Consider the following 13,267-nt stretch of genomic DNA (forward strand, 5'->3'; position numbering starts at 1 on the left):
TTCAATATGATAAAAATAAAAAGCCCTAACAAACGACCTTGCTTCGAAAACATTGAAGTGAAAATGCAAAACATCAGCTGCTTTTTTGTGTTATGGACAAAAAAATGGGTCAGAATAAAATTTTATTTTAAAAAGGTTCGTTTCTTTTTCAATTGAAGAAAAAAAAAAAAAAGACAAGGAACTCAGTAAGAGTAAGGCAAGGGAACCATTTGTAGTGAATGTCTCGTTTCATGTCATGTCAAAAGGGAACAGTAAGTTTGACCAAGCCATGCAGTTTTAAAATTTTCAAGAGAAAAACCAAGAGCACCCAATGATCAAGCCCATTCTTGTGGCTACATGCAATTGCTGGCAACAAACTCCAAATCCACGCGTTTCTTCAGCAAACATGGGGCTTGATTTTTAAATTTTGAAGCATGTCAAGGGATCAAAAACTGCTTCTGCGAGAAGCTCGATGCCGCCATTCGCTCCCCAATAAGTGGCCGCGACGTACGGCAGCCGTGTGGTAGAAAGCGTCAAAAGTTTTTAACTATTCCTTTTAATTTTTCTTTTAACCGTCCGAGAAAAGTGACGGCTTGTCTTACCAAGGCAGCGCGGCGAGAGAGGGAATTCCCTTTAAAAATTTGGGAGGGAAAATCGAGACGATATCTCGAATATCTAAGATATCAACGCTTTTAATTTTATCTTTAAAAAAAACAAGTTTATATATATATATTTTTTTTAAAGAAAGTCATGAGGCGCAGCGTTGAGTTTGACTTCCTTCTTTTTTTTTATTATTTATACGGAGATGAGGTTTTCGTTCCGAACTTTTTTAAAATAAAAAGGTACTTTTATCGTTTCATCTTTTACAGTCTCAATTTCTGTGATTCGATCTTGAGCTGACAATCGAGTGAAGTCTGCTCCTTCATAAGCAATAGTAGATTTCACAACTAATCTTACATACATTAAGAAAATGCACATTCTATTCTGGTTGATTTTATGTTGGAGATCACGACACTCAAATTGAAGAACATATCCCATTTTATGTTGTACATATTAGCCATTGTCATGAGTCGGTCGCGCTACTCCACTAAAGGTGGGACATATTATGTATGTGAACAAGTACATGTGGGAATTTAAATTGGGTCACCCGATGCTATATGTACAACACTACAACCTTACAACTTTCTAATTTGTGTACCATCGCCAACAGTACGCGGCAAAATTATGTGACATGGTTTATTTTATTTTATTTTATTATATTATTATTATTATAGCCCATCCATTCGACTTTACTACATTGGTCAGGAATGTGGTTTTCCCATTCATTTTTTGTCTTCCATGGAGGTTTTGCATGGTTGTGGATCAAATATGTACTTCTTTTTTTCTAGCTCATGCCAGTGAGACATAGATAGGTGGGGGCTTTGTGTAGTATACATCCTACATAATATATTTTTTGAACGTTTAAATGAGTGGCTGAAGTTTGGTAGATCCAAGGGCAGAGTCAGGATTTTGTTCAGGAGCAGGCCAACAGTCCGACCTCTGGATTCGGGTAGAGCCAAACTGAATTTTAATAAAAAAATACATTACGTAATTAAAAAATATTAATTTTTCAATGTAAAAGAAAAATCATTGATTGGGGTGGGGCCATGGCCTAGGCGCCCCCCCTTCCCTCCACCCCTAGGTAGACTTAGGCTTAGTTATATAGGATAGCCCCACAAAACCCAAGTCAATGCTTCATGACCAAATGAAATTTTGTTAACTATATGTTTAGTGTTTTATGGGAAAAAATTTCTAGTTCGGATGCCTTCATAGTTCATTCTTAAAAAATATCTTAATCAACACCGCTTGGAAGAAGGCTCCCCACGATGACATTATTAAAAATAATTGAAATTTTTTCTTATTTTTTAATTTCTTACATAATTTTCTAAGAAGTTTTTTTTCAAGTAAAATTTTCCTTATATTCACAATTGTTCAGCCAATAAAACTAAAAGATTAAAAATCATTCGAGTTTCCAAATGGCATTGAACTCCAAGAATAAGAGGGAAAAGAAGGAGGGTGGAGCAGGTTCAGCCTCTTCTAGGTGCCTCTAATAAACTAAAAGATTAAAAACCTATATCTATGGAATGATGTTGAAACATGGCTTGACCATTGTGAGAAAGCATTTAGTGGGCTTCGGGTTTTAACTGGGGGGTAAAATTAAATACTCTTTTGACTCATTCGCAATCCTTTTTTACTGTTCATGATACAAAGTCACATCTTCACGATTTCATTAACTCAGGGTTTTAGTCTTGCTAGCATTCATTGACAACGACTTGAATTCATATATTACTATTGAACCTTCATCGCTTGGCTTATATTCATGGCACTCAAGGACTACCTTCATGAGTAAACTTTGACTGCATTTTTTCACTTTTTTTCAATTTAGAGTAAAATTTTGCCTTCCCTTTTTATTAAACTATAGCTATGCATTTTCTAATTCTATTTATGTCTTTGTTTTGCTGATTTGCAACTAATTTTGCAACGTAATCGGTGGCTTCGCCGATTCGATATATTGAAAACCGGTTTTTTTAAGCCTGCTTTGATTAGCATATATATATATATATATATATATATATATATATGTATATCGTCATGATAAATAGAATGCGTAGCCTAACTTCCATAATCAAAACTGATAAAAGATCTTGGGTTTCCTTTTATGACAAAATATCTATACAAGAAAGATGAGCGGCTTCCAAAAGTACAAAGTTGTTGATAATAAGAGATAATTAAATGAAAATACATGCAATTTTTACGCCAGTAATAAAAAACAACCTTCAGTTATTACTCTTACTAACAAAGGCAGGCTTTCATCAATCAAACCCATTTTTATCAACTACTTGAATTAATGATATATAGAATGACCAAAATACTGAAAGTTAAGTTTTTATAATCATGTAAAGTTTGTATCGTTTTTCTTAGTGTACTCGAGAATATCTGTACGTGCTTAATCATATCTAAATTGGTATTTTTTTTAATCAATTTTTGAATAAATGAGATCGAGCCTTCTTATTAATGCTAAGAAAGTGTAAAAAAACCCTCTCTGTTTACAAAGTTCGTATTTATACACCCGTTTAGTTATTTATATATTTTTTACTTAATGACAAAAAACATGAGTATACTGAAAAAATTGAAAAATTAAGCGACAACTATTATTTTCAATTAAATTATTTTTAATATATATATATATATATATATTAAAATTAACGCGCATATTTAAATTTTTCTTGAAAAAACAAATTAACGCCGTGTTTTATTTAGTTGCGAGGAAAGCATAAACGACGTCCCTCGTAACAATAAACAAATAGGGGCCGTTACGAGGGAGAGGGGGAGGGAATATATTTAAAAAAGGACGCACGCCAACGTATTGACTCTACGCGACGGTGCTACCATAAACGACACACACGGGCGGGGGGCTCTCTATCCTTCTCTCTCGATCTCTCGTTCCGAGGCAGAGAGAGGTGGAAGAATCTGCAACGGCTTTGCAGAGATCATGGACCTGTGATTAGTCTCTGATCAGCTTGTCTATTTGCTTCTCGTTCCCTTCCTCCCATCCTTATCACTCTCTCTCTTTAGGTTGGTGATAGTAATATTATTAAAAAAAGAGAGAAGAAAGAAAAATGGCAGTGGTCGCAGAGCTATCAATGTCTCGCTACTGTTTGCCTCTCTCTCTTTCTTCCCCCTCCTGTTCCTTCTCCGCCTCCTGCATTTATTCCGTTGCTTTTATCCGCCTCTTTAACTTCACCTCCTTTCCGCTGCACTCTTCCATAGAACATTTCCTGGTCTTCTTCAGAGCCTTTCCTCTGCCTCCTGTAAAAGCCTGAAGAACAAAAGTGAGAGAGACAGTGAGAGAGTGGAGAGGTTATGTTTTTCCCAAGCGGTGTTCATGCTTTTTTATTGCCTGTGAGAATGGTTTCCTTTGGGGAGGAAGAAGAAAAGGAAGAAGGGGACATACCACTGTCAGGTCGCTTCTGATCCCTTTTCATGGTATGTCCAGGCTTCACAAGACAAACTCTTCTCTGCATGTTTATATATTCCAGGAAAATATATAATGTCGCTTTTCTCTTTTGTGTTTGGAGTTGGGTGTTTGAAAAAAACTCGTTCCTGAGTCAGAGGTTTTCTTTTGCGATGTCTTATTGTTGGTTTGTGCTTCTTTCTCTTTCCTGCGAATATGTGTGAGTGGATATGCTCATTGTCTTTGCAGGAAGGAGCTTGGGGTTTCGTTGGGGAGCATAGGAAATGCAGGTAGGAGGTGGAATTGGTTGATGCAAAGAGGACTGTGGATTGGTTGTTCGTTGCTGTTCTTCTTCTTTCCTATAAGGAAGAAACATGGAAAGAGGCCGCCATTCTGTTGATTTGCCGATTTCCAGAACCCTTGTTGCTCTTAGAAGGGTTAGGTCCTTGAGGGATCCCACCACCAATTCCATGAGCAGAATTTCTGCCTTCACCAGCAATTTGGATTGGGAAACCCAGTCTTGCAATGCCGGTTGGAATGGTGTAGGGAAGGAATCCCATTTTGATGAAGGGGACAGAGAATGCAGGTTGCGATCTGTAGAGGCATTGTTTGAAGGTGATGGTAGGAGGAGGATTGATGGTGCCCATCAAGTTGGCACTTCTACTGCTGCTAGAATTAGCAGAAATGGCAGTCTTCGGAGGCAGGTTGATGCTGAATCCAACGCTTCTGTGTCGAGTCACGAAGGAAGACGTGATGACAAGGTATTAGTGCAGGAAAACAGGCTTAAATACAACAAGGAATTTAATGTCAGGAGCAAGAAGTTGGAAGCCAAAGAGCTGAAAGAAATCCTGTATTCCAATAATGATACAGGATCTTGTTCGACTGCTCTTCGTTCCAATTTGGGTTCACCTTGCTATTCGCTGGATCAAGAGGTTTGTCATTCGCCTTCCTTATCTGCATTGGAGAACTATCCAAGTGATCCAAGAAGGTTGGAATGCAATAGGATGGTCAATGCGTTGGATGGACTAGCAGAAGAGGTGAAGCATGTGAGCAGCCAGTGTTCGCCTCTATCTGAGTGTCAAAGCAATGGCTTTGAACAACGCAAAGTCAGGATGGATTACAGCAAGCATGTCAAGCCATGGGGACACAGCGAGGAGGATTTTGAATGTGAAGATGAACTTGCTTGTTGTTGTTCAACAAGAACCATGAGATTTAGCAATAGATTCTTTCCCCATCTTTGCAGATGTGGCTTGCCATCCAATCAGGTCCGGTGCTCTAGAAGAAAGTCATCCAAGCTATATAAGAGCAACAACATCAATTTTCACAAGGCATCCATGTCAGACAACTCAAGCCCCTCTGTTCCTTTGTTAAGAAGTACAGGAGAGGATATCCGGCATTTGAGAGCAGAATGTATAAATGGGTGCTTCTGCCGGCATGAAAATTTGGCCTTTGAGGATGCTGATGATCGCTGTAGTGTACAACATTCAGAGGGTACCAGAGCGTCGACATATCAGAACCAAGAAACAAGTTTGTGTTCTGTTGATGATGCAAAATGTTTAAGCCAAAAGTTCCGGCCAAAGAGTTTTGACGATCTCGTAGGCCAAAATCTTGTCGTTCAATCTCTCAAGAATGCTGTCTTGAAAGGCAAGGTAGCGCCCTTTTATCTTTTCGAAGGTCCTCATGGTACGGGTAAAACATCGACTGCTAGAGTGTTCTCCACGGCTTTGAACTGTCTTTCTACAGAGGATCTCAGACCATGTGGATTCTGCTTGGAGTGCATTGCATTCTTATCTGGGCAGAGTGTAGATATCAAAGAGATCGACTTTGGTAGGGCCAAACATATGTTTATGTTAAAGTCACTTGTAAAACATGCCACAATTCATTCACCTGCTACATCTCGGTATAGCATATTTATCTTAAATGAGTGCCACTTACTTCAGGGGGAGCTATGGGCTTCTCTTTTGAAGTGCATGGAGAAACTCCCTAGATATGTCGTCTTCATATTTATCACAGCTGACCCTGATAAGCTGCCCCGTGCTGCCTTATCTCGATGCCAGAGGTATCATTTTTCCAAGATAAAGCCGAAGGAGATTTTAAGCAGGCTGTGTAGACTTTGTGTTCAAGAAAATATGGATTTTGATAAGTCTGCATTGGAGTACGTAGCTGGTAAATCCAACGGTTCTCTTCAAGACGCGGAAGCCATGCTTGAGCAGCTGACTTTGCTGGGTCAAAGGATCACCGTACCTTTAGTGCTTGAGCTGGTTAGTGACACTTTTTACTTCTTCCTGTTGTTTCTTCATAAACAATCTGGTGAACTGTTGATTTGACCTTAAGTCTTGGGATACTAAGGTGACGTTGAATGGCCCTGAAGAACTTTCCTGGAAGAAGGATTCCAGGAAAATTCTTTGGGAACAGTGTGGAACCAGAAAAATTCTTCTTTATTCCAAATTCGGAGTGCTTAATCAATCAGAAAAATTATGAGTGGAAAAATAATGTGCAGTGCAATAAAATAGCTTGATTGAGGATGTGCCTGAGAGGATGGACCTTGAACCATTAGTCAAGTTTATTTTTAGTAACAACAGAAGCATCCTTACCTTATTTTTGCTGCTTTTCAGACGGGAGTAATATCAGATGACGAGCTGTTCGATTTGCTGGACATGGCCTTATCAGCAGATACATGCAACACAGTGCGAAGGGCTAGGGAGCTTATGAGATCTAGAGTTGATCCCATGGCCTTGGTTTCACAATTGGCGAATCTTATTATGGACATTCTGGCGGGCTGGCGCCAATGGAGAATCTCTGGAATCAGTAGAAAGTTTTTCAAGAGCCATAGCTGTAGGTTCATCGTCTTATATATGTATGCTGACTGAAATGTTATATTTTCAGCTTTTTGGTGACAATATTTATGGCTTTTATAGTTTCTCCAGGGGCTCATTTTTTAACCAAAGCTGCTTGTTTAGTACTATAGATTAATTATTCTGTTGAGTTGGCAGAAAACAGAAGGAACATCTTCTAGTGTTTGTCGTTCTCATTCATTCATGAGAAAAAATTGCTTTTTTAATCATAAGTTGAAACTAGTACTCATTATTTATGCTAAATCTTGACTTAACGTATAGAAGTTATGCTGGTACTTTCTGACACACCTGCATCATGTCATGTCTTTGTTTGCAATGGATTGCCTTTCTTCTTGCTGACTATATCTTTTCTATGCACATCTAATTTTGAGAATAATTTGATACCTTTGGTGAACTAATTTTTTTCACTGCATATGTTGCAGTAACTGAGGTTGAGTTACAAAGACTGCGTCATTCGCTAAAAATACTTTCTGAAGCAGAAAAGCAGCTGAGGATGTCAAAGAACCAAACTACATGGCTGACTGTAGCACTATTGCAGTTTGGTAATATGGAGCCTTCTTTACCTCTAAACCTTGATAATCCATGGGCATCCCAGGGCTCACCTGAATTGAGAGGTAAATCAAACAAATTTATATTTCGGTCTCTGAGGCTCAGCTGATTTTTTCAACTCAACTATATGACATTATCTACAATATACTGGATCTATCTCCTTACAATTTCTTGGATTCTCAAATGCAGACGATAACTTCTCGTGTGCATCCTTTCCTGTTGATAGCTCAAGGAACTCGCTTGTTCATGTAATGGATATTCATGAACCATATTGGCTTGAGTTGCAGAATGATAAGTCTGGCACATTAGATGCTGTCTGGAGAAAAACGCTTGCAAACCTACAGTCTAGAACTCTAAAAGACTTTCTAGAAAGGGAAGGCCAATTGTCATCCCTTTGTATTGATAAAGGTTAGTGTTCAACTTCAATCGCAGCATATCTTAGCTTTTGACCAGATAATCTTTTAGGGCATCAATTCTTGAAGCAGTTTTAGCTACTTTACAATTGACAGCACACACGGGATCCACTTTCCTCCACCACAGTGAAGCTGATGAATCTACTTGGTCATTAAGTTTAACTTCAGGCCCATCTTCACATTTTTAGTGGAAGTTTGAATTCAACTGAGTGGAAGTGAAGCAGTGGAATTATTTCCATAAGTTGACTTGACCCCATGATCGAACCTGTTGTTGTTATGATGTCTAGAAATGCAAAAGATATCAATGAGTTGGATATGCTACATGCGTGAGAGTTGATGAGATTCTTATTTATGGATTGCAGGTCTTGGAATAGCTGAATTGCAATTCCGTCATCCTGAACAAGTATTGAGGGCTGAAAAGTCACAGAAGCATATTAAAAATTCTCTTAGGGGAGTGTTGGGTTGTGATATGGAAGTCAGAATTAATCTCATCCCAGTGTCTTACCCAGAATCCAGTGTGGAAGTTCAGCAGTCATATCGAAGTAAACCAGGAAATAAAGGCCCCAGTGCCAATGAGAACTATCTAAATTCTCCTCTCTCACATCAGCAACCAAAAACTAGTAGAAGGAAACACAAAAGCAAACTTTCTGAGGTTAATGTTTGCCATTTCTTTCCATGTATGCGGAAACAAGATTCAAAAAACATGCAAGAGGTAGCCCTTCACCCAAAAGAAATATACTCTCCCGATAATCTCGGCAGAAATGCTGCAGTTGAGGATGCTGCCAAGAACCAGAAGATAGGTAATGGTGATGCAGCAAGTGTGTGTGTTCTTGAAAATGCATGCTTGAAGCAAGTTAAACATCGTGACTTCCAATATCAGGCCCTTGCCACACCCAAAATCCACAAGAGCTGCTTCCCTGTGGTCATCAGATTCCGAAGAAGGCTGCATGCATCTGATAATGTCCAAACCGTGGATTTGAAGACCAATGTTCATGAAGAGCTTGAACATTCTGATCCAAGGGAGGCATCCTTTAAGGCCTATATTTGCACAGATGACTCATGTGTCTCCTCTTCAAATCCATGTTCCCAATCTACCTTCAACAACAAATTCAATAACCAGGACAAGTAAGTGGTTTGAAAGTTTCATTTCCTGCTAATGCAATCTTATTTGGTTTATCAAATCCACATGGAACTTTTGTGGGGGTTCCTATGATTCAAGCCTTGCCTTTCCATCTACTTATAGTTGGATTTGGATAGTAGATCATATGACTGATTCTGTTGTTACTGTCTCCTTGCCCGGTAGTACATGCGTTCACAGTACAAACTAATGGTTCATTTTGCATGCGCTTACAATATTTTTAGTTAGATCTTAAGCCTATCATAGGCAAACTTCTGATAGAAAAATGCTAAAAAGTTGCAAAATATAATACTTCTATAGCCCTGGGATCAAATGCAGAAGTGATCCTAAGGCTCTTAAACACTTATACCTCAGTCAGAAACATCACTCTAAGTCACGTGGCTTGGCTTCCTGTGCTTTCTTGCCTTTTGTTACTTCTATCTACTGATTTCCAACTTCCAAGTTCTTAGCAATATGTCCATCAAATAACTAACTATTAGTGGCACTCACTGATGTCATGTTTCACTTATTACTTCAATGCTGGTGTAAGTTGTAATGAATTAAATTGATGCTTTACCATTTCCTAGTGAATCCATTTCACTTGTTCTGCTAGCCATGAAAGATGTTCACGAGACTAAAGATATTAGGGGAACTCTCCAGAGTCATGTTTCGCTTAGTACTTCAAATCTGGTCTAAGTTGTGAAGAATTGAATTGATCCTTTACTGTCTCCAGTGAATACATGTCATTTCTGCCAGCCATAGCATATGTTCATTTGAATTAGAGGTTTTATAACAATTATATCATTTGTGATATATGACTTGACTGCTCAACAGGAGATTACTTTGTTGTGCAGTACAGTTAATTATTATGCAGTAAATGCCTTAGCCTCCAACTTTTGAGTGGTTAATTAGCTTATTTTTCAAGGCATCTAGGTGCTACCCAACGCTTGGTGCCTAGGTGTCTAGCCTAAAAAGGCATCCAATATTTAACAAACTTTTATTCTGTTACTAACTCTTCAGTTCTTTGAGACTTCTTCTGAAATTAAGTCATGTCTAGTTAAAGATTAAACTCATAATCAAGAATTGCATTTAGTCTGCAAATGAAGGTGGAAAGTGACCAATATTAACAAACTTTTATTCTGTTGTGTACTGAATATTTGATGACCATGAATTGATAAGTGTATGTATCAAAAAGGATTTGTACAACATAGTTATTTAGGAAATGTTTTACGTTTCATGTGTGGACTATCATCTACATAGTTCATATTGTTTCTTTGCAGCTCTAACATCAGACTATGTTGAAGTGAGGTCTGCACAGCTTTCTCTGTTTACTAGACATGCAGTAAACAAGAGAAACTAGTAGACTTTTTACCATAAACCTAGGTTTTAACTTTTAAGTTTTAACATGGGTAAGAAGGCCGGCATAGGTTCCACAAAATATGTTTTAGAGCACATAAGTTACATGCAGAAATTCCTGGTTTTATAGAATATGTTGGATGGCTGGAACTTCCACTTGATGAGTTGATATAGAATATGTAATTAACGTATAGCAAACTGTACTTAAAGAACAGAAGTTATATAGTGTAACTGTACATAATATATGACAATATGTATATACGGTATAACAGTGGATAATAAAATTACAGAACTTTAATTTGGAATTTTGAAGGGACTTTCACCTTCCCATGGACTAGGTGCCAGGCTAGCACCTATTGCCTAAGTGATGGACTTAGGCGACAGGCTTAGGCTACGGGTATGGACTCATGCCTAGTCCACGCCTAGGTGTCACGCCCTTAACAACTAAGTTAACTAGTAAAAGGCACTAAATTTATGAGGTCATGTTGTAGGGATAGTCAAGGGGTTGGTTCTGCTTATGGTTCTGAAATCTGTCATAGTTTTTTTCTCTAATCAAAGTCAGATTCAGATTGAAACTCATACAATGACACTGCAACTAAATTTTCAAATCCAATTGATTGGGTAATGGCTGCAGTACAATCTGAGATCTTTCAGCAGTGTGGTTCAGCTAGATTTATTTCTAGTGTTTATAAAAGGTATTTTGGTGTGCATAAAGCAAGTGAGATTTATCTAAGAGCAATCTTTCTGAAAAAGTAGACGTAGTAGCCACAAAGATCACAATATTTTCAAAAATATTTGTGAATTTATGATATGGACCAAAAAGTGAAAATAACTTAAAAAAGGGGAAAAATACACAATTTTTCAAAAAATAAAAAATGAAAAATATTTTATCATGAACTTTTCACTATTTTTTGTTTTCATTTTTTTAAACTTTTATTTCATTCTTTCATTTATTACTTTATCATTTTAACAAGAAAGTTTTTGTCTTCTCATTAGTTTCTCATTTATTTTATTATTACATAATATTTTGATTTGTTTTAAAACTCCAAGATTTTCCTTAAAAAACAATTTTGCTAAAAAAGTACCCAAGAAAAACCTTGCTGAGAAAACCCGAGAATGATATTTGCAGCTATAGCTGAAACATATGCATACCTATATAGATGCAAAACAGTATTCCCTTCAATGTAAAATGAATGCTTTTCCACATCAGGATTTCAAAGATGATTATATAAGAACAAGCCCATGAGCTTGCAGCTTTGGATACAGGAATTCAGCAACCGTTATGGAACTCGCAATTTGGCTTCTATATAAGGAGATGTAATGTAATGTGGAAGTCAAATTGGAGAATTCCCGTGACAATCTGGAACGGAACTAAAAAGTGGCACCTTCTAGAACAAAGGCGCCAGATAAATACAGAGGGTTGGCTTTTTTGTTGGAGAAGTCTTTGAAAGCTGCTTTTGCTGCTCATCTGTCATTGACATTGTAACTGCAAGGAACTGGACTTGTTCCAGGGAAAGAAGGCCATTAAGAATTTCAAATGTAGGATCTAGGAAGTTGAAATGTTTCATAAAACCAAGGCAGGAGTTTGTGAACAAAATGAAATGTTGGTATTGGTGTGTATTTATGCCTAATCCACTCAAAGGCACAGAAATGAGCATGCACACCTCTAAGCAACACCTCATTGTGATTCATCAGAACTTGAGTCTGTTGCATATTTCAATTGTTCTTATTGTTTGCTAGAACGGCATTGTGGAATGTTTAAATCATTTATTCCTTGACCCTCTTTTTTTCTGCTACATGAATTCCCAGGTCAAGCAAATGTTCAAGAACTGCGTTTAAGTTTCACTGTTGGAAAGCTCCAAAGTTCTGCATTAAGAAGGTACACACCTGACTGAATCATCTGTCTTTTGAACCTAGAAAGGCTACACACACACACACTCACACACACACACACATATATACGGGAAGGTATATAATGTATGTCTGATTTTGAGATATTTTCGTCCACTTGTTCAGATCTGGAAGAAAAGAAGGCAGCGGCAATGGAAATCCAGATTGATCAGGTGGGTCCTACATTGTACAGCTGAGGATTAGGTCGATGGATCTATGATGATTTGTAGCAGCTATGACAATTAGACATAGCAAAAATCTGTTGCTCAGAGGCACAATCTTTCCATGTGATGCATTTGCAATATGTTCTGCTGCTACTAGTGCCTATCTTTGCAGCAAGCTGGAGGTGCCTATTCTATCAAGGGAGTAAAATTTTGGCAACTTTAGGAGTTTATTCCGGTGGCTTAATTTGATTTTTTTTTTTCGATATCATATTGAGTTATTGATTAATGCTGGGCTAAAACGATTCAGCAGGAGCTGTGAATATGAAAAATATGTAACACAGACAGTATCACTGGTTCACGTGGCATCGGAATGCTCCTTAAGTTACAAGATTAAGCACTACATTCCGGCAGATTGGTATATATACTGATCGTATTTGTTTCGAAGAACAGTACTTGCATTTTTGTATCAAGAGGTATCAAATTGGTGCTATAGAAGCCTCACTTGTTTCTTGCATGAAACAATTTGATGCAGAGTGGTAATTGTTCTTATTTTCTTGCATTAGATTGAAGGTTGCTGTTACTTTAGGAGGCCGTTTGGTAATAGGAACAACTTGTTACTATTCCATAAATTATGCTCAAGGCAGATTCATAGAGTATTGTGTTATAGTGTTTTACAAACCTGTCTTAATCTTAACTGTTGATGTTGCCAAACAGCTCTTAGAGGTTGTTTGGCAATGAGACCCACCTGATACAGTTTCATGATCCTCATGGGATATTGTCACATGGTGTTCGTAACAAACCGTTATTGTTGCCTCCCTCTTCCTGTTAAAAAATAAATAAATAAACAGAATGAGCTTGAAATTCGCCATAACCAAGATCCTCTATATCTAACAAAATGCAGTCATAAAGATACACAAATTGGAAGAATATAAAATCATTTATTTTTTTTT

The 13,267-nt window shown here is 37.6% G+C and overlaps 1 protein-coding gene across 2 annotated transcripts; it reads left to right on the forward strand.

The window, feature by feature from the left end:
* Positions 1-3,432: 3,432 nt before the first annotated feature.
* On the forward strand, positions 3,433-12,995 carry LOC116246632 (protein STICHEL-like 1). 2 transcript variants are annotated; one of them, XR_007572668.1, is made up of 9 exons: positions 3,433-4,005; positions 4,223-6,234; positions 6,589-6,808; positions 7,251-7,442; positions 7,567-7,785; positions 8,153-8,915; positions 12,073-12,142; positions 12,280-12,790; positions 12,881-12,995. XR_007572668.1 is itself a non-coding variant. In XM_031618426.2 (8 exons), the coding sequence occupies exons 2-8, from the start codon at positions 4,348-4,350 to the stop codon at positions 12,355-12,357; spliced, it is 3,429 nt and encodes a 1,142-aa protein (XP_031474286.1). In that variant the 5' UTR covers positions 3,433-4,005; positions 4,223-4,347; the 3' UTR covers positions 12,358-12,995. The 2 variants fall into 2 exon arrangements, 1 of the variants encoding a protein (XP_031474286.1); XM_031618426.2 differs by having other exon boundaries at positions 12,280-12,995.
* The last annotated feature ends 272 nt before the right edge of the window (positions 12,996-13,267 follow it).

This window comes from Nymphaea colorata, chromosome 2, assembly GCF_008831285.2.
Source record: "Nymphaea colorata isolate Beijing-Zhang1983 chromosome 2, ASM883128v2, whole genome shotgun sequence".
Lineage (NCBI taxonomy): Eukaryota > Viridiplantae > Streptophyta > Magnoliopsida > Nymphaeales > Nymphaeaceae > Nymphaea > Nymphaea colorata.

Excerpts from the sequence above, each read along its gene's own strand:
- LOC116246632 (XM_031618426.2), top strand. The coding sequence starts at position 4,348 with ATGGAAAGAGGCCGCCATTCTGTTGATTTGCCGATTTCCAGAACCCTT. Across the intron at positions 6,235-6,588 it reads TACCTTTAGTGCTTGAGCTG|ACGGGAGTAATATCAGATGA; the intron begins GTTAGTGACACT and ends GCTGCTTTTCAG. Across the intron at positions 6,809-7,250 it reads GTTTTTCAAGAGCCATAGCT|TAACTGAGGTTGAGTTACAA; the intron begins GTAGGTTCATCG and ends CATATGTTGCAG.